Source organism: Zingiber officinale, chromosome 10A (genome assembly GCF_018446385.1).
Source record: "Zingiber officinale cultivar Zhangliang chromosome 10A, Zo_v1.1, whole genome shotgun sequence".
Taxonomy (NCBI): Eukaryota; Viridiplantae; Streptophyta; class Magnoliopsida; order Zingiberales; family Zingiberaceae; genus Zingiber; species Zingiber officinale.
The window spans coordinates 1,393,170-1,418,058 of record NC_056004.1 but is presented as its reverse complement, the minus strand read 5'-3'; the positions used below and the strand labels follow the sequence as shown (position 1 = coordinate 1,418,058).

Below are 24,889 nucleotides of genomic sequence, written 5' to 3'. Positions count from 1 at the left end.
CTCTCAACATCACCCCTGTCGAACCTAGACTCGATGGAAGTGTACCAGAGTCTAGGGACAAGGGCAAGAGGTCGCGAGGTACTTGCCATCGATAACTAAGAAATTGAAGAGCAACGAAAGGATTCGATTGACAGGAGGAGGGAACTTACGAGGAAGATCATTGGAAAGGAAGAGGAGCGCAGCGTCGCCGGGAAGCTCGAAGATGAAGATGCGAAGCGAGAAAGACGGTGACACACGTGAGGTTTATAAACCTCGCGGCCGATCTGTTAGAGTGTATACTAAAAGCCTAGCTTTTGGTATAAACATTTATCTAGAAATAAGAATCACATTGGTCAAATGTCTACATTTATGATAAATGAAGTTGTTCAATTAATTTATATTGTAGATAACATGGTGTGTGGTGTCACACACAGAGGATCATGTTATCAGTACCTTATAAATTATAAACAGTAGCTCACGACCATAATGGAAAGGAACAAACCATTGGAAGGTCGTAGTGTAATTAGGTATTAGTTTATCTTAACTATATAATTACACTAGTACACTTAGAGTGTATTGAGTAGGACCATTAGAGGTCGTTTCTTTTATACTGACTTTATAAAGAAACAAAGACCTCAGTTATTATGGAAGTGTGTGCTCTTAATCCTAATATAATAACAAGCACATATATTTGATATTTATTTCTTTAATTTATCAATGGGTGAGATTTAGTTCGATAAATCAATAAGCCCGATAAGTTGGGAAATTGTATCACTTATAGTGTGTGTTGTTGATTATAGAAGGAAACTGTGTCCTAGAGATACTAGGTTGATAATGTCCTCAAGAGGAGCTCATAAGGATTGTCATGTTAAACCCTGCAGGTGGACTTAGTCCGACATGATAATAAGGTTGAGTGGTACTACTCTTGGACTTAGATATTAATTAAATGAGTTGTCAGTAACTCACTTAATTAGTGGACATTCGATATCTTAAACACAGGGAGACTAACACGCTCATAATAAGAAGGAGCCCAAAATGTAATTTGGGATTGGTGCGGTAGTTCAATAATAGTTCTTTAGTGGAATGAATTATTATTGATGAAATTTAGTTGTGTGTTCGGGGCGAACACGGGATGCTTAATTTCATCGGGAGACCAAAACCAATTCCTCCTCTCGGTCCCTATCGTAGCCTCTAGTATATAGAGATTTATACCCACCGCATACCCACTTTCTTACCCATCCAATGGGGCCGGCCAAGGTAGCTTGGAACCCAAGCTAGGGCCGGCCAAGACCAAGTGGATGAGTCATGTAGGTGGCCGTCCAAAGCTTGGGTCCCAAGCTTAGGTGGCCGGCCACTAGAATATTAAAAGGATTTTTATTAAAATTATTTCTTATGTGGATATCATGATTTTAAAAGAGAGTTTAAAAATTAAAAATTTCCTTTTATAACTTTCTACAAAAGATTAAGAGAAGAGATTAATCTCTTTCCTTATTAAAAGGATGGTTTTAATTTTTGGTAAAAACTTTCCTTATTTGTAAATCATCTACATGTTTAAAAGAGAGTTTAAAATTTGAAATCTTTCCTTATTTATTGATTAAAGGAGGATTTTAAATTTTAAGAAAACTTTCCTTTTTAACCATGTTCATGATTTAAAAGAAAGTTTAAAAATTAATAATTCTCTTTTATTAGTTTCTACAAAAGATTGAGAAAAGATTTGATATCTTTCCTTATTTGTAGATTAAAAGAGATTTTAATTTTTAGAGATAATTTTCTTTTTATCCACATGTTTAAAAGAAAGATTTTAATTTATTTCCTTTTTAAGGGATAAAATTATTGGAGAAATTTTTATAAATTTCTAGAAACAAATTAGGAAGTTTTAATTTTTGTTTTAATTAAAACTTTCCTTGATTTATGGATTGTAGGTGGCCGGCCAAATAAGTTGGAAAAAGGAAATTAATTTTTAATTAATTTTTCTTTTTCATGGCAAAAGAATTAAGGAAGGTTTTATTAATTTTTCCTTATTTGCCAAGACCAAGGATTATAAAAGAGGGGGTAGAGAAGGCTTCATGTGAATAACCTCTATTATTTCTCTCCCTCTTTTCCTTGGTGTTGTGGCCGGCCAACCTCTCTTCCTCTCTTCCTCTTGGTGGTGGCCAAACCTTCTCTATTTGCTTGGAGCTCTTGTGGTGGCCGGATACTACTTGGAGAAGAAGAAGAAGAAGGAGAGAAAGCTTGTATCCCTTGGAGCTTGGTTGGTGGAAAAAGATCTTCATCTTTTGGAAGCTTTGTGCTTGGCCGAAACTTGAAGAAAGTAGAAGAAGGTGCTTTGGTGGATTCTCATCTCGGAAGATCGTTGCCCACACAACGTCCGAGGTTAGAAGAGGAATACGGTAGAAGATCAAGAGGTCTTTCTAAAAGGTATAACTAGTAATTTTTCTTTCCGCATCATGCTAGTTATTTATGGAAATAATACCAAATACAAGAGGCTTACGATTCTAGTATTTCGAATATATTTTTCGAAGTTGTGTTCTTTTGTTTTATTTTTCCTTGTGATTTGATTGTTCTTTTCGGTTAACCTAAAGTTATTTTAGGAAATTAAATATTAGATTTCTATAAAAGGTTTTGTCTAGTCGGTGGTGGTTGCTCCCATATCCAAGAAGGCCATGTGCCTCGCCACGTCAGTACTGGGAACCAATTATGGAAATTAATATTTAATGGAATTAATAACTTAAGGTGATTTGGGTCGAACGTGTTAAGTTCCGCAGGAGATCCAAGTCAAAACCTAAAAGAACAAATAGATTAAGTTTTGGATCAAACGTGTTAAGTTCCGCAGGAGATCCAAGTCAAAACCTAAAAGAACAAATAGATTAAGTTTTGGATCAAACGTGTTAAGTTCCGCAGGCGATCCAAAATTTAATTTAAAAGAACACATGGTAGCTAGGAAAAGGTTCAGACCTTTGTACAAAATTTTTGTACAGTGGAACCTCTAGGCTTTCCGAGTAGCAACCAACACGATCAACCTCAACCGTCTATCAACCTCAACCGTCTGATCCAGAGTTACGGAAACCTAGAAGCAGATCCAACCATTGAATTTGAAAAGGTGCACGTCACGTCGCAAGCGAATATCCGCCTATCACATCAAGCATGCGGTGACAGTGCGGGCCATGTGCCCTTCGGTCACCGAATATCATTTAATGAACTTGATTATAAAAGTATGGCGTGTGCTCGACCATAATTATCAGGGATTTGCATGGTCTTCGAGAAATTTGGATGACGTCAACCAAGACCGTGCCCACCCAAGGACGCACAAGGAAAGGAAGTCTAGCTGCCAAGTGCTGCTACCCATCGTTCTAATCGGCACAGGGGATGGATTAGTACTGTCTATCGTCCTGATCGGCACAAAGGACGGGTCACAGGGTCGAATGTCCTAGGCACCATCTACCCCAACCACGGCCTAAGAGATCTACGGGCACATGGAAAATGAAGACGAATGGCGTTGTCTTATAGGTCGATCAGCGATTAAGGACCGAGCACTGCCCGATTGGACGTGGAAAACACCTAAGGTCCCAACTGTCCAATCAGTTGAACTTGCAACATCCATCGACTAGACTTGAAGGGGAGGTTTGTGATGTAGCAATAAAGAGGAACATATTTGGCACGGGTCAATTGTCATAATGTAGGTCAAAGTCAAGATGGTCAACTCCATTGTTTAAGTCAGGCCGACCTGAGCGAGAAGTGGCTATAGCAGCCGATCGGAGGAACCACTGTCTGGTCGACCGTCTGGATGAATCAATGTTCGGTCAATCCGGTCGGTAGGAGAGTGGGCTTAGCGGGTCACCCGTCTGACTTGGGGTATGACGTTGGTATTGTACATATTAATAATAAACCGATAAAGTACATATTAATAATAAATCGATAAAGTAATAAAAGAGGAAAAGAAAGATACTTAATAAGGGGAAGAGAAAACAAAAAAGAATACTCCATCTAACATTGAATGCGAAGAAGCCAAGGCAAAGGTGCCTTATGTCGATAATTAATATCATTAAAAGGATCACTAAGAAAGGTATAAAAAAGTATACTAGGTATGTAGAAAGACAAGATTCATCTCTACTCTATTATTTTCAATTTCTCTTTCTACTATTGTTTCTAATTTGAGTGTCGAAGGGTTAACGTCGAGGACCCTTTCCCTAATTTGATTTGTTTTACAAAAATGAACGAGATCTTCATCCAGTTAATGAGCCGTCACATCCTCAACTTTCCAGCTATATGCTTTCGGACAAGATCAACGTAGAACTGGATTTCGATCCCTTCAAAATACATTACACCGAAAGCAATAAAACCCCATAAAGTGAAGGCCAAAAATTGTCGAGACGTCCAGAGTTTCATGATAGTGGGGTTCAAGTAGGGTTGTAAATGAACCAAGCGTTCGTGAACAAGCTTGGTGTTCGGCTTGGTAAGAGCTTGTTTATGTTCGTTCAATATACATAAGATTAATTAAACAAACAAACTTGAACAGCTCGTTAAGCTAAACAAATAAGCTTAAACACATATGTGTTCAGTTCGTTAATGTTCGTGAACAATGTCCGTGAACAATGTTCACGGACCATATTTATTAATAAAACTCTTTTCAATATGCTAAATAAATAATAAAATAAAATAAATAAATTTAAATTATCAATCTTAATAACCAATCAAACAATTAAAAGTTTCAAACAATCAAACAAGCTTGAATTAAGAGCTTGATAATATCTAAACGAACCAAGCTCAAACCAAGCTCAAGCCAAGCTCGAACCAAGCTCAAGTCAAGCTTGAATTGAGAGCTTGATAACATCTAAACGAACCAAGCTCAGGCTAAACTTCAAACAAGCTCAAGCTCATAAAAAATAAACCAAGTCAAGCTTGAACACTCATTTCAAAAGCTTGGTTCATTTTAAGCTCGACTCGGCTCGGCTCGACTCGATTATCTTATCAAACAAATTTGAATATCCTAAAACTCAGCTCGACTCGACTTATTTACAATCCTATGTTCAAGCTAAGATTAATTTTCTGAGCAGTGAGGGACTGACAAGCCTGTTAATCGATAAGGCTTGAAAGATATCGGCTGTTTGACCTTTGAGGTTGGTCGAGCACATTAAAAGTTTGGTTTGGTAATTTTAAAATTCAGCTTTTTTTCTTTTTAAAAATATTAATTATTTCAGTTAACTTAATTCGTTTTAAAATTTTAAATTCGATTAAATCAAATAAGTTAAACCTAAAATCTCTAAATCCAATATCCTAAGCGTTCAATTTTGAATTAACGGAATAGAAAGGGATAAAATGGATGAATTTATTTGATTTTTATTAAAAAATTGGGACAATTAATTTTAAAAAAAATCAATTTATTCTATTTCAATTTTAAAGAAAAATTCGGTTCGTAAACCATGTGTTTTGGTTTTATTTAAAACATTATGAGAGGTAAAGTATAAATTTAAAATATTTAAGGGGGAAATAAAAAGTTGGAAAAGTACGAAGCAAAATAAAAATGTCTTAAATAAAAGTCTCAGACACCAGGAACAGGATAGGAGAAACAATGGCGTCGCCAGCCTCCGCCTGCAACCACGCTGTGTTGCGGCCTCATTCGACTTCCTTGTTGGCGTTGCTGCCTTCTCCGTTGTCTCATCCTCAGCGATGGGGTGCAATCAAACCCTATCCAACCCCACTGCGTCGCGCCTTCAGGATCTCAACAAGAACCATCAACACTCCCCGGGCTTCTTCACAACCCCCGCAAGGAGAAGGAAGAGGAGACGAAGATGAAGAAGGAAGCACGAGTCCTATCGATACTTCACTCATCCTGTCGGTCAGTCTTCTCACACTTTCCCCTATTTCTTTCACGATTTCCCCTTGTTTATCTGTGTCAATCGGGATTAGACCCTTCCCCTCTGGCCGATCTGGTCGCATTGACTCCCGCGTTGAGAAATTAATGAATTTTATCAGTACTGTGATTTTGAATCATGAATGATCGCTAACATTGCCGTTTTCCATTAGGTGATCTTTCGGTTAGATTTAGATGTTGTGAATTTATATGCGAAAACAGTTTAATTGTTTATTTCAGTATGTATCATGGAGGATATGTACAGTAACTTCCATCAGGTGGAAGTGTTATCTTGTAGGCCTGTAAGGTATATGATGGAATGCGCCCAAAAAGATATGTTGGTTGTTAATGGAAAGATAATCATTCCCGATATGTTGGTAAGGATAGTAAAGTGTGATATTCCGTTGCTCCGAATGTCACTTTTGGTATATGGTTACTTTTTTTGTGCTAGGTATTGTGGTTAGCAAAATAAAAAGAGAAATTGTGCATTGCTAGTAGATATTTCAGGCCAATATATGGAAGAAGATTGCACGAGCTACTTCCTATGTTAAAAGTTCAAAGAATGTGGTCATGCTGATGGAAGTAAAAGAGGAACAAAGCCTGTAGTGCTCAAGTCATGTCGCAGCACGATTGGCAACAAAAGAAGATTATTGACCATACCATATACACTGATGGGACGGATTCTGTTTGCTCTAGAGTAAGATATCTTGTCGTGGTTAGGAATAGCAATGCCTTTTATAACTGCTACTGTAGACAAGAGAGAAGATGATCAAAAAGGAAGATTTTTCCTCTTTGTTAGGTTTGCTCTGTGACTATATGTTCCAGAAATTCAAGAAGATGGAGTATGCTCTGAGAGTAGAGATGAAAAGGAATCTTAATTAGCACCATGCATTCCTACAAGAATCAATGGTCTTAAAAAAGTTTAAGGTATAAACTTTAATTCTAATTGCTTTGGTGTTCCATAGATACCTATAACTGATGATCCAATTCACTAGTGTAAGTCACCATGTAGGAGAGATACTTGTCACAACTCACTTAGATGAGAGAACTGACCCGGTTAGTTGTCAGAACCAACCATTGTTCCAAAATGCTTAAGCCAAAGTTAATATTAAGTAACTTATCTAAGCTTATAAAGCTCTTCTAGTAGCTCATAGCAAAGGTCAAGCTGTTATATTTTATCCTTAGTTCAGAGTATTATGAATACATACATTTTGATATCTTCAATAGTAATTTGTATGAGCCTATATATATCACGTTTCTACAATTAGGCTACTTTAGGTGCCTACTTTTTCCCTTGAATGTATAAAAGTTTACCTTTACATGCTCTTTACTACAGCTAACCAAATTTTACATCTACCTGAGTTCTAACCTGAACACATGGTTAAATATTCAGTTCACGGTTGGTTTTAGATTCAGAGTGAAGTACTTCCTCTCCTTTTTGCTCAGATGTGAGTTTGAACTTTGAGGGTGTGATCTCTCATTATAGCAATAGATTCATGTTCAGAACATGTTTTGGATGAGTCCGATGCTTTTCTACTCTCTCTATCGTTCATTTATAGTAACTTCAAGGGTGGTATTCTTGATTATGTTTTTGACCTGGTTCAATCATGATGCAGGATGATTTAGGGTACCTGTGGAAATTAGCTGCTGGCTCAGTTGGTGGTGCCTCTCTGATAAAGTATGGAAGCGTTTTTCTTCCTGATATAACCAGGCCCAACTTAACGCAAGCTCTTCTTATGATATCTCTACCTGTACTGGTGGCTGTTGCGATTTTAGTGAAGGAGAGCAGCATGGCAAGCAAAGATGAGGATTTGATCTAGATTCTTCTTCGCTCAGTAATAACTTGAGATCCTTGTAATTGTTACATAATCGAAACTTTTCATAAGATGATTGGCAACGTTCCCACTGCAACAGTTTGCATTTAGTAATTTGTGATACTACTTGGAGGTCTGTCTCTAACTTTTTTCTATTTCCTAATTTAGGCTTTAATGACATTATCTACTCAATTCCACTGTATATGAGATTTATTGCAAAACATAGGAGAGAAGGGGGAGAGAAGGGATATGGCAGAGAGATGCCGGTGGTGGATCTATTGTATGTCCTCTTGGTACACTTTGAGAATCTAATTTATGTAGTCCGGCTAAGTCAGCCGAGTTGGTATTCGGATAGGATTTATTATCAGAAAGACATAATTTAATTTTTGACGGATATAAATACTGATTTAGATTATCCTGTGTCCCTACTAGGAATGTCGATTGTAAGATGACGGAGAGAAATTAATTATGTACTGTTTCTTAATAGCATAGCTTACATAGTGCATAATTAAAAAAAAAAAAGTCTATGAGTAAGGATATTACAGTAGGATATCTAAATTGTCACTCATATATTTATAGTTCGAACTCTAATTATGATGTATGAGGGACATAATCAAAGCATACAGTTTTTAGACGGATCGTCATGTACACGTGGGGCTATGTTGGATTTCTGAACTGATCGTTATGTGTGTTTTTTGATTTATCTTATTTCTTGATGAAAAATTTTCGTATGATAATAGTAAGGTTAATTGGAATTTTTTTTAAATTTTTAAAAAAAATTGAAGAAAAAAAATACACACGATATGCATTTGGGTATTTTTGAAAAAAACTAAAAATTGACAAATAGTTTTTAATCTAAGCACGTGAGTGTCACGCGCGGATAAAAATGCGACCCAATCAGGAACTGCACTTCTATCCTCTCCATCCTCACCATCTCCGCATCTCCCTCACTTTCTGTTGTATATACTCGCTCGCCGACTTCTCGGCCCTTGCTCTTCCGCCCCGTCGCAATCTCCCTCTCCGACGGCGGTGACGCCGGCGATCTCCAAGCTCCACTCGCTCACTACCTCTCAAATATTCTCCTGCGAGTTCATATCGTCGCCACTCCGTACCCTAACCCTAGCCCTCTTCTGCTCTTCAAAACCCTACAATTGCCACCGAAAACCTTGCTCATCCGCTCCCCTAGGTCACACCTGGGTCCCCTCTATCCCCCGATCCCTACTTCCCCTATTGCTGCTTTGCTGATATTATACGCGCAACTCGCTGCTGGGGATCTGATCGAACGTGTCGATCTGTAGAATGGAAGCTAAGGATTCGCCAGCCTCTCCCTCGGCCGCGGCAGCTCTAGCCGGGACCACGGATGGGCCTGCCAACGACGAAGGGAATCTCTCCGATGCCAAAGGGCTTGCCAAGGAAGCTGCTTTCTTGTTCCAGAACCGGCGGTTCCAGGAGTGCGTTGAAGTATTGAGCCAGATTTTTGATAAAAAGAGGGGCGATGCGAAGGTGCGTCTAATTTATCTTTCGTTATCCTGTGATTCTGCTGTCTGGTACGTTTCTGGTTAGGGGGATTCCGAATACTAATTCTCAATGGAAAGTGCTGCTCGAATGACGACTTAACTGTTTGTAGAATAGATACTTGAAGAAGACAAGTCTCTTTTAGTCCAATAATTACTTCAAGCATTTATACCAATCTTCTAGCATATGCAGACAATACTACATATCCAAGCTATGAGCAAACGAAAGGTCCTTTATGATGAAAAATATATAAGATTTTGGGGCTTAAAAAATGGAGAAAAGATGAACCGAGCTTGCACATGGCTTAATGACCTAAGGATATCTTTTATGAAATTGCAGCAAATGCATGATGGATGTAATTCTGCGGTGAGACCAACAAGTAAGAGCAACAGGATTTTAACTTTCTCTATGGTCAACCTTGCATAACGGAACTTGTAGATTCCTATTCTGTGTTGTTTGCTATGAAGAAGAGTGTACTGTAATCATGTGTGAACTGTGGATATTGTAGATTTCAGAGTCAAAGTCATCAGCCTGCATTAACTTTAGCGTCCAAATATTAGATGCTAAGTTGTTAAGATTAAACCTCAAGGGGCCCTCACCTTTTCTTGCACTGACCGTTCATAAGACTTCAACTCTTAGTGTGTTTATCATTTGCATTCCAGATTCATTACATTTCATGCGCGGCAAGCTTAGATTCTTTACCACGAATAAATTCTTAGATTTAGTGTTTTTAGAATGTTTAGGTTATGTGAACTGTTGTAATAATGGAACCTGTTGTCTACTTGTTTATTTCTTCACTTTGATTATTATTTGTCATTGATTTAACCTGTATTTTAGTTGAAATATAATTCGGCTTCAACTCTTAAGGATTTTACACTGACTGTATTGTACTTGGTTTTTCTCCATACGAAAATCAATTGACCAGTTATTATACAAATAAAGAATGTAAAATTCCCCAAATTTGTTCTATTTTAATTGAAATCTCATTGCTTCCCAAAGATGACAGTGATCCAATGATTCTTTGCTAGGTTTGATATGAAAGAAGAAATTGCATATTTGGTATCCACACTTCTACTTTTTGTGCGAAGGCTTTTACACTATTTGTCTTTAGCTCCTAATAGTTGCAACTCAGGGTTTGGTGTTGTTTCTCCTTGTCAAAATGTATTAATTGGCTGCTATATGAAGCAAGTCTATTTTCCTCAAATTATTTCTATTTTAACTAATATCTTACTCATTTTTAAAGTTCATGATGATTTGTTGTTGACTTGCATACAAAAGAAGAGAAGTTTATTTACTATGTGTAGTTCTTGTTTGAGTGAACTCTTAATCATTTTCTATTTATTTCAGGTTCTTCATAACATTGCTGTTGCAGAATACTTTCGAGATGGTTGCACTGATCCTAGGAATCTCCTTGATGCATTAAACAAGGTTAAAGTAAGTTTACTAAATCACAGGTAATTGGTTTTTTGAATTAATTTATGAAGATATTTTCTCATCTTCATACTGACATTCTTGAGGAAACAAATTGTTAAACATTAAAGCTATAATCATATTAAATATCTGATATTATATTACATGATTATACTTAACATGTATGATAAGGTTAAACATGATCTTTAGAATCATCCATTCTGCTATAGCAGAAAAGGCTGTTGTTCCTTGGGAATCATGTCTCCTCCAAATCATGGTATTTTGAATATTGCTAATATTTTATTATCTATTTCATGTAATTTCACCATTTTCTCTATCTTTTTTCAAAGTTGGAAATAATTTAATCCATGTTTATCCATTCGGTCAATATTCTATGATTTCTTAAACTAGCATTGTTCTTGCAACTGAAAAGATATTTTACATGCACTCTTTGATTAATAACTATATTGGTTATAGGAGCAAAGTGAAGAGCTTGCGCATACTTGTGTGAACCAGACCGACTCTGAGAATAGCTGCCTAGGCTATATGGTTTCAGGGTCTAAAGCTAATAGTGCTTCAATTCATCAAAGTGCTGCTATAAATAGCAGTAGAGTTGTCTATGCCCAAGAGTTTGATGTTTCAGTAACAATGCTGAATATTGTATGTAGTTCAATGCATTTTGTCTAAATTTTTCTTTCCATAATTAGTGAATGAGTTAATAAATTGCTCTCTTCTTAGTATTTTTGTTAATTTGGTTCTTCACAGGCAATCATTCTCTACCATATCCATGAGTATGCACAGTCATTATCTGTTCTCAAAAAGCTGTTCCAGAATATCGAGCCAATTGAAGAGGTATGCCTTAATTTAATCATCTTATGAGTTATTGATAAGATGATTCTTTTTATTCTGCCTTGCTATTTTTTCCTATGCAGCAAATAGCTCTCCGTGTATGCCTTCTTCTACTGGATGTTGCATTAGCTTGTGAAGATATTTTACAAGTCTCAGTAAGTTTCTTTGTAATCAACACCTTTTACTTTTTTATTTTCCTCAATGATGTCTCTTTTATTTTTTTTTAAATTCACAAAATGCAACTGCTGCAATATCTGTTTTTTAGTTACTCAATCTGATTTAGATTTTTAAACTTGAACAGTTCAGGGATTGTTATCAGTAGCTTTTAACATATGGGTAATTTGGCTTGGCTGGTCAAATTTCCTTGCATTTGTAAATATAATTGGATCTCATTTCTTTTGGTGTCCAAATGGCTTTTTGTGTATTTTGTGGTTTTGAAGCATAGTTTATTTAAATATGCTTGACATGCTATTTAAGCTTCTCTATGATGAATTTCCTGAATTTTCAAGAGAGTTAGCTTGTTATTGAAATGTTACATGTACGATTTTAGCACTTCTCCTGAGGTTTACAGCATCATAGTTACACTACTGGCTTTTATATACTTATTTGTATATCATTGCTTAGCCTGCTAGTTAAGTTTTTTCTTGTGGTTTATTGTCCAATAACTTTAGCTGATTGCCTGATGTAGTCTTGCTTTGTAGATCTCTCTATATATTATCTTTTGGTTTAGAAAGATACTATCTGCATCCATTATTTTTACTAATATTTTCAATTGGGAAGCTAGGATGCTCGATGTCCATAGTCCTTCATGCACATGTATGGTGGTTTATAGTGTCTATATATTTTGTGGTTGCCCCTCTCTTAGATGATTAGTCATTTTGGGACAATATGGGCTCTATATATTGAGAGGGTGCCCTCTCCAGATTAGTTATTTCAGAATAATATGGACACCCCACTTTAACAGAGAAGCATGTTCAAGTATACTAAATGATTTTATGGTCCAAGTTTACCTGCTAACTTTTGTTCTTTGTGTAGGATTTCAACTTTGTTTATCAGAGCCATAAAACTTTCATTCTTTGGGCAATCTTAAACTGGCAACTTTTTAGAGTTGCGGGGAAAGCCTTTTGGTGATTAGTTACTGGCCTTGACATAATGATTCTCTTTCTCCAAACCCAGTAAGAAATATCACAAAGAAAAAATATCATAAAAATTAGCTTGTTTTCTTTGAAACTAATTAATGTCATTTTTGAAATCTAGGTCTATTAATGGATAATTTATGTAGTTCCATTTGCGAAATACGTGCACAAAGAGACCTACCAACATTTAGAACAACTTTCTAACATTATCACACTGCTTTTGATAACCTATCAGAATTATGTTAATGCATAGTGGTTAGTGCTGAAAAGAGTGACGATAGTAGTAGGCAAAGGTGATGTAAAAGCTAAATCCTGCCTGTATTTTTATTAATGTGAAGAACTTGTCATCAGTTTGGAATGAATTGCAGGGAATTTAATGTTAGCTAACAACCTAACCTGAAGGATGGAGAATATATAGATGATAAAATGGAAGAGTATCAAATGAATCCAATCACATATCTATTTACATCTTGGATTTGTTGAGCTTATTTACCATGTGAAATGCAATGTCTGCTTTAAGATATATTTTTTTTTCTATTCTTTCATGTTCAAGCATTTTATGCTTTTTTTTCAGGATGTCATTCAGTATCTGGAAAAATCTTTGGGTATTGCTCGTGCTATTGGACAACTAGATAGTGGTAGCAGCACTCAACAACAGTCTAACCAAGTACTGAAATTTTCAATTACGAGCAATGTCACTGCTCCAGATGCCTCTACGGATTCAACTAATGGAAATGCTTCCGAAAATGCTTTGGGAAGAACTTTACCTGATGAGAGTTTGGAATATGAGACTTTATATTCGACACTGGATACTGGTAGCGAAAACATGGAGAGGCCCATTTCAAATGACAATTTGATGTTGTCACCTGATCAAGAAGCTTCTGCTATCGACCTTAAGCTAAATTTGCATCTTTACAAGGTTCAATTGCTGCTTCTTGCAAGAAACCCGAAGGCTGCAAAGCGTGAAATCAAGCTTGCTATGAACATAGCACGGTTTAGAGATTCATCGACAACACTTCTTTTGAAATCTCAATTGGAGTATGCTCGTGGCAACCATCGGAAAGCTATAAAACTTTTGACAACAACATCCAATAACAGGTCTGATCAAGGAATGCTTTGTATGTTCAACAACAATATGGGATGCATTTATCAACAACTCGGCAAATATCACATTTCAAGTTTGTTTTTCTCCAAGGCTTTGAAATGTAATGCCGCTATTCAATCTGAGAAGTCTCTGAAACTTTCCACCTTCTCTCAAGAAAAGTCACTATTCATATTGTATAATTGTGGTTTGCAATACCTACTTTGTGGTAGACCATTGGTTGCAGCTCAATGTTTTGACAAGTCCAAACCAATATTTTACACCAGACCCATTCTATGGCTTCGGTTTGCGGAATGTTGCTTGTCAGTGCTGGAGAAAGGTCTTCTAGGAAAGTGTGGTTCTTCATCATCAGAGGGTGAAGTGGTTAAGGTTCATGTAGCTGGATCAGGCAAGTGGAGGCACTTGGTGATCGATGATCTGAGCTCCACAAATAGATACCGTAAGTGCTCGGGAGAGGATGGTGTAGTCATTCCAGATGGAAAACTTAGACTTACACTCCCTTTTGCGCGCCGGTGTTTACTCAATGCTCTTTATTTGTTGGATTGTACTGAAAAGTCACAGCCAACTGCAACTCTATCAAGTCAAGAAGAGTCCAATCAGCCAACCTCTGCCAGTGCCAAGTATATGAGCCAGAAGAATGCGGTGACAAGTGATTCTAAGGCATCTAATGTAGCATCTGCCTCCATACCCACGACTAATGGTGAACTTAGAGAAACTAAGGGGGGTACGCTCTCAAATATGACATTACAAAGCTCTATTTCGTTGCCTGAGGAAATGTGTAGGAAGGAAAGAAACATGATAAGGCAGGCTGTCCTGGCCAACTTAGCATATGTGGAGCTGAGTTTAGGAAATCCAGTGCGAGCATTATCTGCTGCAAAAGAAATTCTGCAACTGCCAGATTGCTCCAAAATGTACATATTTCTAGGCCATGTATATGCTGCAGAAGCACTTTGCTGTCTGAATCGAGTCAGAGAAGCAGTTGAGCATTTGTCCATTTATGTTTCAGAAAAGAATGAAGTTCAGTTGCCTTACAGTGAAGAAGACACGGAGAAGTGGAGAATAGATAAGAGCGGGGATGCATATGAGTATGCTGGTACTCATAATGGGAAAAGTGCTGAAGTCCAAGGCATGATCTTTCTGAAGCCTGAAGCAGCTCGTGGAGCGCTCTATGTAAATCTAGCTGCATTGGCTGCAATACAGGGAAATGCTGAGCAAGCCGATATGTTTGTGAACAAAGCCCTGAGTGCACTGCCCGATAATCATAGAGCTGTGCTCGGTGCCATCTATGTTGACCTCCTACTGAGGAGAACACACAATGCTGTAGTTAAGTTGAGACAGTGTAGGCATGTCAGATTCTTTCCTGCTCATCTAACGAGCAGCTCATGATTGTACCAATCCTTAGCTTGATTATGTTACCCTAATCCTAATGGAACGTTTGCTAGATGAGAATTTTGGGTTATATGATACAACCATACAAACATTACTTTGTAGAATAAGCTTTGCTGTTTAGGATTTGGTAGCCCACCACAGTCTTCTGTTCCTAATCACATTCATTTTTTGTTTGTTTTCTGATGTGAAAGGTTATTCCGTTGCTAGTACTGATATTGTAGTTCCTCTCAGACTATTGTATGAGGCCCGGTGTGAACTTGTGGGCAAAAAATTAGTTTTGTATTATGTCATGAATAATCTATCTAGCATTATTTTTTTAGAGGAAAATGTGGTTCTTTCCATTTTTCGATTTGTTTCTCTTTTGAGTGGAAAAAGAGTGTCAAACACTGGTGCCTATACTTCTAGAAGATTTTTGTTTTTGCATTTCATAAATCAGCCATCAACCATCGAGATTTTGGTTGGAAGGCCGAAAGAAATCTTCCATGGGAAATCATATGGAGGACTGCTCCATAGGATTAGGTTCTGATGGGAATTGGCGAGAACCACGTCAACACCGATCCACGGGGCAGGCGTGACCCCTCTGATGATCAGATGGGTTAAAAAGAAAATGTTGACGTCTGCATGGAAGACTCGAGAGAAGAGAAGTTAAACCTATCAATTTGATGAAAAATGAGAATCACTTCCAGCCGTTTCAGTTACCTTCCCCTTGCATCTCATTAAAAAATATAAGACTCACTATCACATACTCATTTTAACAACATATCTTTTTTATCTTTATTTTTTTAGTATTAATATTCATTATTCATGGATTCCTAATCAGTTCAATCATTTTAAAATTATATCATATTAAATAAATTTTAAAATATTAAAATTATTATTATTATTTTTAATAATAACAGTTAACTAGTCGTTATAAAATCTTATCGGGATACTTTTTACATGAGATATTTTCAAATCGTAACGTCTTTTTGGAGACGGTCAGCTGATCAAGTCTCTACCTAGAGTGCATGGCCCGCCCAGACACATGAGACATATGCTCCAAGCGGGGACAGACACATCAATGGCCAAATTGCTTCGCTTGGCACATCAATCCCGAATCGATTTGCTTTGTTTTCAAAATAATCAATGGCCGAATTGCTTTGCTTGGCCCACAAATCTTGACTCTTCTTCCCAGATTCTTTCGAAGAACGGCTCTCAGTCAAAGACTGCTACTTGGCGACTGGGAAGAATCCATGCAATTTAATACCATCTGTTGACTCATCACTAGTGTAGACTTTTAGTGGCCTAATTCCATTCGCAGTTTGACTCGTCTTTGTTTGAGTCACGTCAAGTTGATGATATTGTCTATAAGCTTTAATTATGCTTAGACACAAAATTAAAATTAGTATGGTTTTATAATTAGGAGGTTTAATTGGTATGAATTATCCACTACCAGCTGTTAATTATCAGGAAGGTTATTTTAGAGAAGAACGTTAAATAGCAGTTGATTCGTTAAAATGTCCTTTAATTTCGCAGTACTGACCCTAATCTACAGTTAATTGACAGATATACCCTTTTGTTTTTCTCTTTATAAAGGCGGTCGTGTTGCACGATCGACTGGCAGTGCCAGTTATCCAAATGGCGAGCCCTTCCCGGAGAACCACCGCCCGAGTCCTCCGGTCGGCCTCCTCCTCCGCCGACTCCTCTCCCTTGTCCGCAACCCTTTCCCATCGCCGATCCAGTTCTCCCTCCCGCCTCCACATCGCCGGATCCGCTCCATCCGGGAAGACCCCTTCCGTCCGTTTCGCCCTTGAGCGATCGGGCTCCCCACGCCGCTCCCTCGCGGCCGTCGACCGCCGGCCTGCCCCCGTTCGCCGCACCTGCATGTGCTCCCCCACCACCCACCCCGGCTCCTTCCGCTGCAGCCTCCACAAGGGCCTCCGCTTCTCGCACCACCGCTCTGCGCCCGCGGCGTCGAATCGCCTCAACGCCCGCCGATCCGCGATGACGAACTCGCTGGTCCGGATCGGGGCCGTCGAGGGCGAGTGGGTTAGGCGCGCACTCGCCGCCCTCATCCGGCCGTCCTCGCACCAACAGAGGCGGAGGGAGGAGTTCCGACCGCGCCCCACCCGCCTCTCCGTCATGTCCACGGCCGACGACCGCTAGATCTCCGCCGATCTGGACTCAGGTTTTTTCTGAAATCCGATCCTTTTTTTTCTCTCCAGGCGCATCATCTCCGTGGCGGAATCCGATCATTTTAGAAATCAGATTCTTCTCTATCCCCTTTTTTCACTTGGGACTTGTATCGATTCTTCCTCCGTGATCTTAAAATTCAATAAAAAGGAAGCAAATACATCTCAAAACCCATCGATCTGTAAATCTCACAAAAGCCTTAAACGGATCGATCTATTATTTTCTTGTTTTTTTTTTATTGTTCATGGTATTTTTGAGTCCAGAGAAACGTGTTGTCCTCGCCCGTTACGAGTTGCGTGATGCGTTTAAGCCTCACGCCGCCGTTATAAATTCACTTAATCGGTGATAATTAATTTCATTAAACAACACTCAATTTTCAACACTTTTACGGGAAAAATAATTATTGGGCTTGATATTTTTTTTCAATGGAAGTGGATGTGCATTTACTTCGATCAAAAAGGAGAGATCATTTTAATTAAAACTAGCAAGAACAAACGAATTAAATAATTTTTTTCTCATGGAAGAAGCACAGTCGTGGGATCGAGTTGGAAGTCAAATTGTGGAAGTGTGGTGAAAGATATTTGAGAAAATAAAATAACGATTTAGGTATATAATTCAATGTCCTGTTTACTTTTATAAAATTAAGAGAAAAGTATTTTTCATATATATATTTAAAAGGAAGGATTAAATCGAGGAAAACCGCCAGGCTTGTTCCACTAAGAGGATGAGTCAGTCGTGATGAGACATGAGTCACCCGGTGGGTTTTATTTAATATCATTCCTTTGACTGGATTTTAATTTTATCTTACCTGTTCGAAAATGAAAAGGATGGAAAATTAAAGATATAATAGCTTCGCTGATCCGTTCGAAAATGAAAAGGATGGAAAATTAAAGATATAATAGCTTGCTGACCAGTTGAAACCGAACCCTGTTCTACAAACCAAATAATATTAGTGTCGGATTATAGAAGGGATACTCAGTATTGGTCTTTCGACATTCAAGTTAGTCACTAGAACATGGAGAAAGGTAAAATAACTGTAGAACTATGCACAAACAGTAGATAATGCGTACCTCTACCGATAATGGATCCCTTTATATAGAGCCTTGGAGGGCGACGCGTACGCTTCTTGAGGCATGGACACACTCTCTGATACTCCAATGAAAAGACCTGCATATAAGGAAAGTACCTCTGACAACATACCTTAACAAGACATGTATATCCCTGACAATACAATAAAAACTTCCACCGTACGATCCGCCTGTCAACCATGCCTCGTGTCAGTGGCACTACCTCCCAAAAGGATGTCGAGAGATACTATAGTGGTCGCGTTGCTTGGCCAAGCAAGGTAGTCGCTCGGTCGGGACTTCGCTCCGTCCATAGCCAGGTCTCGCTGCTTGGTCGAGCAGGGTAGTCGTCCGGCCGGGATCTCTCCGCTCTGTCGATCTCAGTTGCTGTCTCATATGGTGACTGTGTAGTAATTTGTCCTCCCCCATTCGGACCAGCTATCCAGTCCCCGTCGGTGTCCTGCTACTCCGTGTTGTTTTACGTATCACCCGTAGTTGGATGGGTGGCCTGCTTAGACATGTCTCCTGTTGATCATGCCCTGACTGCTTGACGGGTCATTGCAATTGTCCTCCGTTTGACACTTTGACACCCAAGCATTTACCACCTTAATTTTGACCTCCACCATGACAGTTGACCCCGTGCCAGGTAGGCCTCCCTCCATCGCCGTATCACAAACCTCCACCTCAAGTCTAGTCGAAAGAGGTTGCAAGTCCAACCGACTGAACTGGTAGATTCTCTAGCGGTTTCCATGGTTTCACCGTTCGGCTTCGTGTCGCCAGGCTAGGATTGTAATTGCCGCTCGCCCCAAGCCCTTCAAAGCAAACTGTGCCTCGGCAGTTCGACTGTGTGATAATTGATTATCCATTCCGATCGAGCAATGGGTGGCAACACTTGGTGAAAAAATTCCTTTTCCTTTTCTTGAACTCCTCAGCCGAGCGTCTTGACATCATCCAGATTTCTTGAAGACCGTGCAAATTTCCGATCATTATGTCGAGCACGCGAACACCACGTGTCCCATTGTTTGCCGCCGCACGCTTGACGTGACCGGCGGATATCCGATGGTGATGTGACAGGCACATTTTCAAATTCAACGGTTGGATTTTCTCCAAGTTTTTCGTAACCCTGAATCAGACGGCTCAGGTCGATCGGCTGTGAATTTTATAAACCTCGTGCGCATCGTCATCACCTTCATTTCACGTGCCTTCGTCTTCGAGCACCTTCGTGACACTTCGTTTTCTCTTCTTCTCCGGTGAACTTCCCTGTAAGCTCCTTCACCTTTTGTCATTTGAATCTGTTTGTTCCTCCCCGATTCTGTTTTCGATGGTCAGTGCCTCGCAACCCCCGTTCCTGTCCCTGGACTCTGGTATACTTCCACCGAGTCCAGGTTCGACGGGAGTGACACTGAGAGTTTGAAATCCTCTCATGAGTTTCCCCTTGCCTACCAAATTGCTCTTCCTTCTGCTTTTGATCGGGCCCATGAACCACCGTCGGATTTTCTATGTTTCTTTAGGGACCAGTTCACCGCCGGTCTATGGTTCCCTGTCCACCCTTTTTTCTCCGTACTTTGTAAATATTTCCGTATTTCCCTTAATCAATTAGTGTATAACTCCTTTCAGCTGTTGTGCGGGGTAGTAGTCTTATTTTGCCTGCACATCATTCCTTTGACTCTTCGACTCTTCCATTACTTTTATTATCCGAAATTGTCCGAGCTGGAGACTTTTCTTCCAAGCCCGGGTGGGCTTAGTTTTCTTTGATAAAATGTCGTCCTTTAATAAGCATTGGAGAGGCTACTATTTCTTTGTTCGCTTTCCCGAGCGGCCGGATTTCCCGACCAGCTGGCAGCTAGAAGTGTCAAACCCTCCGGATCTCAGAAAGTACAAAAGCCGATCGGACTATCTCCAGGCAGCTTCAAGCTTGGCCGGTCAGAAGTACCACATCTACAAGTTCCTGCTGAAGGGCGTCCTCTACGTGTTCGACTTGAGTCTGATCCACACGAAGCTTCCAACCAGCCTAGGCATGAACTTTCTTCTCCCAATCTTTGAATTTAACTGATTTTTCCTCCTTTTATGCAGCTCAAGTCATGTTACGAGCGCGTTTGATCGACAAGTGCAAGCTCGCGGATGCAGAGATCAACGCTGCAGCTGTGGCCGAATCAGAGGGTCATGGCCTGCAACCGGTCAACTCCCATGAGGATCCGCTCGGCGACGAGGAGGGAACACGAGCGCTGGGAGCGGAGGGGGACCTAGCCAGATGACAGCTACTGCTGACCTTGCGGCCGAACGACTGTCGATGGTTTCGATCGCGGTCACTTCTGTTGAATCGTGACGCACGTGAGAGGTGGGTGAATCGTGTGGTTTTCAAAACACTTCTTTTTTTTTATTTTAAAAAACTCGAGTATGCAGCGGAAAGTAAGAATTCAAAGATTAAGAAACACGAGAAGAACACAAACGATTTTAACTTGGTTCGGAGCCTTTGGCGACTCCTACTCCAAGGCCCAAGTTCTGTGGACCTATCGATGGACAATCCACTAAAACCTCTTCCGATATCTCCGGAAGAGAGAATCGAGTACAAGAAAAGTTAGGCCAAGTCAACACACTTCACTTGTCCTTTTATAATAATTAATTATAATAACAAGATTTTACCAACACTTTTTAGGAATTGAAATGAGGCACTTTGTGTTGATGTCTGTCTGCCAGGCGCAATCGGAACTACTCGGAGCAGTCGTCGGGCTCAGCAGCTTCACAGTAGTGTTGCAGCAAGAACCGAGAACAGTCGAAGGCTCAAATATGCACGTAGTAGCTTATATGTCCTTGATGTTTTAGTGCCTACTTGAGACTGCCTTATAAAGGGCTTGGAGGACGCCTCAAATAGCCATAGAAGACACCTCCAATGAGGCAAAAGCTATCCCAATTTCCTTGGCACTTATCCGTAGCAAACTCAAATTTTATCCGCGGAGGGTGCCTTCCATGAACAGTACCGAAGCGCCTTCCATAGCCATGGGAGGGCGCCCTTGGGTACTGTTCACCTGAAGGCAGCTTGCTTACTTGCTTGCTTTCTTGCCCTACAACAAATGTGTTAGTCCAAATACCCTGCAAAACAAGTGTTAGTACAAATGTAATAAATAGAGTAATTAGTTCCTGTCCTCCTAGGACCAGAAACTAGTCAAGGTCTCAGTTTAGGGATCCTAAATGTACCTAGGGGTATAATCGAGCCGAGCTGAGCCGAACTCTTGAATGTTTGAGCTTGGTTCATTTATAATCGAGCCGAACTCGAGCTTTATTTAACGAATATATTTATGACTCACGAGCTTATTCGAACTTTTTCGAGCGTAAACGAGTTTAATAAATATAAATCATAAATTTAAATATTCATTAAAAACTAAATTATATATTTAGAGAAATTATAATATTATTATTAAAATTTATAATTTTATTCTAATAAATAAATTTAATAAATTTATCTATATTTTTTATAAGTAGAGTGTAAAATCTATAAATTCAATATCAAAATTATTATTTTTTTATTTAAAAGTTGTTTAATGAGCTTAACGAACGTGTTCACGAGCTAATGAGTCGAATATTACGAAGCTTGAGCTTGGTTTGTTTATCTTAACGAACCTCATTAAACGAGCTCAAACGAGCTTTTATCGAATCGAGCTTCGAATAGCTCGCGAGCGGCTTGTTCATTTACACCCCTAAATGTACCTAAATTGGACCAACGCCTATTGTCCCTCAATTGGGACGCGTCCTCACTGTTACTCTCCTCCAGTGACTTACCTTCACCTACCGTTTGCCAGATATCCAGTCAGTCTGTCGACCTGTCTGGACTTTCTACCAGCTATCCGGTCAGTCCGTCGACCTAACTGAACTTCCCTGTAGCACTGAGGTAGCACAATAGATAAAATCGTAAGGTAAAATAATGTTAACAGAATTCAAGTATAATATAGGGTTATCTCCCCCTAGGGTTGCATAACTTCACTCACTAGGACTTCCATTGTCTGCTTCACTCACTCCTCCACCTAGCTTCACTCACTAGGGTCCGACTTCATTCACCAGGACTTCCACCACCTAGCTTCACTCACTAAGATCTGACTTCACTCATCAGAACTTCCACTACCTAGCTTCACTCACTAGGGTCCGACTTCACTCATCAAGACTTCTATCACCTAACTTCACTCACTAAGATCCAACTTTATTTATCAAAATTTTCATCATCTAACTTCACTTATTAAGATATGATTTTACTCATCAGAACTTTCAGTACTTATCTCCACACCGTCGTTATAAAATCACTTAATTGGTGGTAGTTAATTTCATTAAACAACACTCAATTTTCAACACGTTTACGGAAAAAATAATTATTGTGCTTGATATTTTTTCAATGGAAGTGGATGTGCATTTACTTCGATAAAAAAGCGAGATCATTTTAATTAAAACTAACAAGAACAATGAACGAATTAAATAATTTTTTTCTCGTGAAAAAACACAGTCGTGGGATCGAGTTGGAAGTCAAATTGTGGAAGAGCATGATGAAAGATATTTGAGAAAATAAAATAAGATAATAACAATTTAGGTATATAATTCAATGTCCTGTTTACTTTTATAAAATTAAGAGAAAAATATTTTTCAATGACAATCATTGTATTATTACAATTAATAGTGAGTATATTAATATCTTCTCAAATATATATATATACAAAAGTAATTAAATGCATAAAAGGAAGGATTAAATCGAGGGAAACCGCCAGTCTTGTTCCACTGGATGAGTCAGTAGTGATGAGACATGAGTCACCCGGTGTGTTTTATTTAATATCATTCCTTAATTTGACTGGATTTTAATTTTATCTAATCTTGTCGAAAAATGAACAGGTGGAAAATTAAAAATATAATAGCTTCGCTGACTAGCTGAAGGTCTGACTCTATTTTACAAAATAAATAATGATAGTATCAGGTTAGAAAATAAATCTTTGATATTGGTCCTCCAATACTCAAGTTAATTATTAAAATATGGAGAAAAGTGAAGTAAGTGTAGAGCTATATGTTGAAACAATAGATAACGCGTACCTCCTCCAGTGATGGATCCCTTTATATAGAGCCCTGGTGGATGACGTACACGTTTCTTGAGGCATGACCACGTTCTCCGATATTTCCTATGAAAGGACTTGTCAGGAAAGTACCTCTGACAACATATTTTAACAGGGTATGCATATCTCTGACAAGACAATAAAAGCTTCTGGCCGTATGATTCGCCTGTCGACCATGCCTCGTGTCAGCGACACTAACTCCCAAAAGGATGTCGAGAGATACTACAGTGGTCTCGTTGCTTGGCCAAGCGGGGTAGCCGCTCGGCCGGAACTTCGCTCTGTCCATGGCCAGGTCCCGCTGCTTGGCTGAGCAGGGTAGCCGCTCGGTTGAGATCCCTCCGCTCTGTTGACCTCAGTTGCTCTCCCGTGCGGTGACTATATAGTAATCTGTCCTCCTCCATTCGGACCAGATACCTTGTCCCCGTTGGTATCCTGCTACTCCATATTGAGTGTCAACTGTCTTACGTATCATCTCGAGCTGGACGCGCGGGTGGTCTGCTTGGGCATATCTCCTGTCGGTTAGGCCCTGACTGCCCGACGAGCCATTGCAATTGTCCTCCGTTTGACCCTTTGACACCCAGGCATTTACCACCTTGACTTTAACCTCCACCATGATAGTTGACCCCGTGCCAGGTAGGCCTCCCTCCATCGCCGCATCACAAGCCCCTTAAGTATAGTCAAAGGAGACAGCAAGTCCAACTCATTGGACTGGTAGAGTCTCTGGCGGTTTCCATGGTTTCGCCGTTCAACTTCGTGTCGCTAGGCCCAAGCCCTTCAAAGCAAACTGTGCCATGGCCGTTCGATTGTGTGATTATTGATTATCTGTTCTGATCGGAAATGGGTTGCAACACTTGGTGAAAAAATTCCTTTTCCTTTTCTTGCGCTCCTCGGGTGAGCGTCCTGACATCATCCAGATTTCTTAAAGATCGTGCAAATTTCTGATCATTATGGCCGAGCACGTGAACGCTACGTGTCCCACTATCTGCCGCCGCACGCTTGACGTGACCGGCGGATATCTGCTGGTGATGTGACATGCACCTTTTCAAATTCAACAACTAGATCTTTTCCTAGTTTTTCGCAACCCTGGATCGAACGGCTCAGGTCGATCGGCCGCGAGGTTTATATACCTCGCGTGCATCGTCGTCACCTTCATTTCGCGTGCCTTCATCTTCGAGCTCCTTCGCAACGCTTCGTTTTCTCTTCTTCTCCGGCGAACTTCCTTGTAAGCTCCTTTACCTTTTGTCATTTGAATCTGTTTGTTCCTCCCCGATTTTGTTTTCGATGGCCAGTGCCTCGCAACCCCCCGTTCCTGTCTCTGGACTCTAGTATGCTTCCACCGAGTCCAGGTTCGGCAGGGGCGACGCTGAGAGTTTGAAATCTACTCATGAGTTTCCCCTTGGCTACCAAATTGCTCTTCCTTCTGCTTTTAACCGACCCATGAACCACCGCCGGATTTTCTATGTTTCTTTAGGAACCAGTTCACCACCGGTCTACGGTTCCCTATCCGTCCTTTTTTCTCCGTAG

At 39.6% G+C, this 24,889-nt stretch overlaps 3 protein-coding genes across 4 annotated transcripts; all 3 read left to right on the top strand.

Moving 5' to 3' along the window:
* The first annotated feature begins 5,505 nt into the window (after positions 1-5,505).
* LOC122027401 lies at positions 5,506-7,992 on the top strand. The gene is made up of 2 exons (XM_042586351.1): positions 5,506-5,815; positions 7,447-7,992. Exons 1-2 carry the CDS (start codon positions 5,549-5,551, stop codon positions 7,648-7,650), a joined length of 471 nt encoding a protein of 156 aa, XP_042442285.1. The 5' UTR covers positions 5,506-5,548; the 3' UTR covers positions 7,651-7,992.
* A 570-nt stretch (positions 7,993-8,562) lies between these two features.
* Positions 8,563-15,364, top strand: LOC122026389 (CCR4-NOT transcription complex subunit 10-like). 2 transcript variants are annotated; one of them, XM_042585095.1, is made up of 6 exons: positions 8,563-9,147; positions 10,507-10,593; positions 11,047-11,229; positions 11,335-11,421; positions 11,502-11,573; positions 13,129-15,364. In XM_042585095.1, the coding sequence occupies exons 1-6, from the start codon at positions 8,944-8,946 to the stop codon at positions 15,040-15,042; spliced, it is 2,547 nt and encodes an 848-aa protein (XP_042441029.1). In that variant the 5' UTR covers positions 8,563-8,943; the 3' UTR covers positions 15,043-15,364. The 2 variants fall into 2 exon arrangements, with proteins under 2 accessions (XP_042441029.1, XP_042441030.1); XM_042585096.1 differs by lacking the exon at positions 8,563-9,147 and having other exon boundaries at positions 10,507-10,613.
* A 1,282-nt stretch (positions 15,365-16,646) lies between these two features.
* LOC122027467 lies at positions 16,647-17,502 on the top strand. The gene has a single exon (XM_042586448.1). The coding sequence runs from the start codon at positions 16,663-16,665 to the stop codon at positions 17,188-17,190; it is 528 nt and encodes a 175-aa protein (XP_042442382.1). The 5' UTR covers positions 16,647-16,662; the 3' UTR covers positions 17,191-17,502.
* The last annotated feature ends 7,387 nt before the right edge of the window (positions 17,503-24,889 follow it).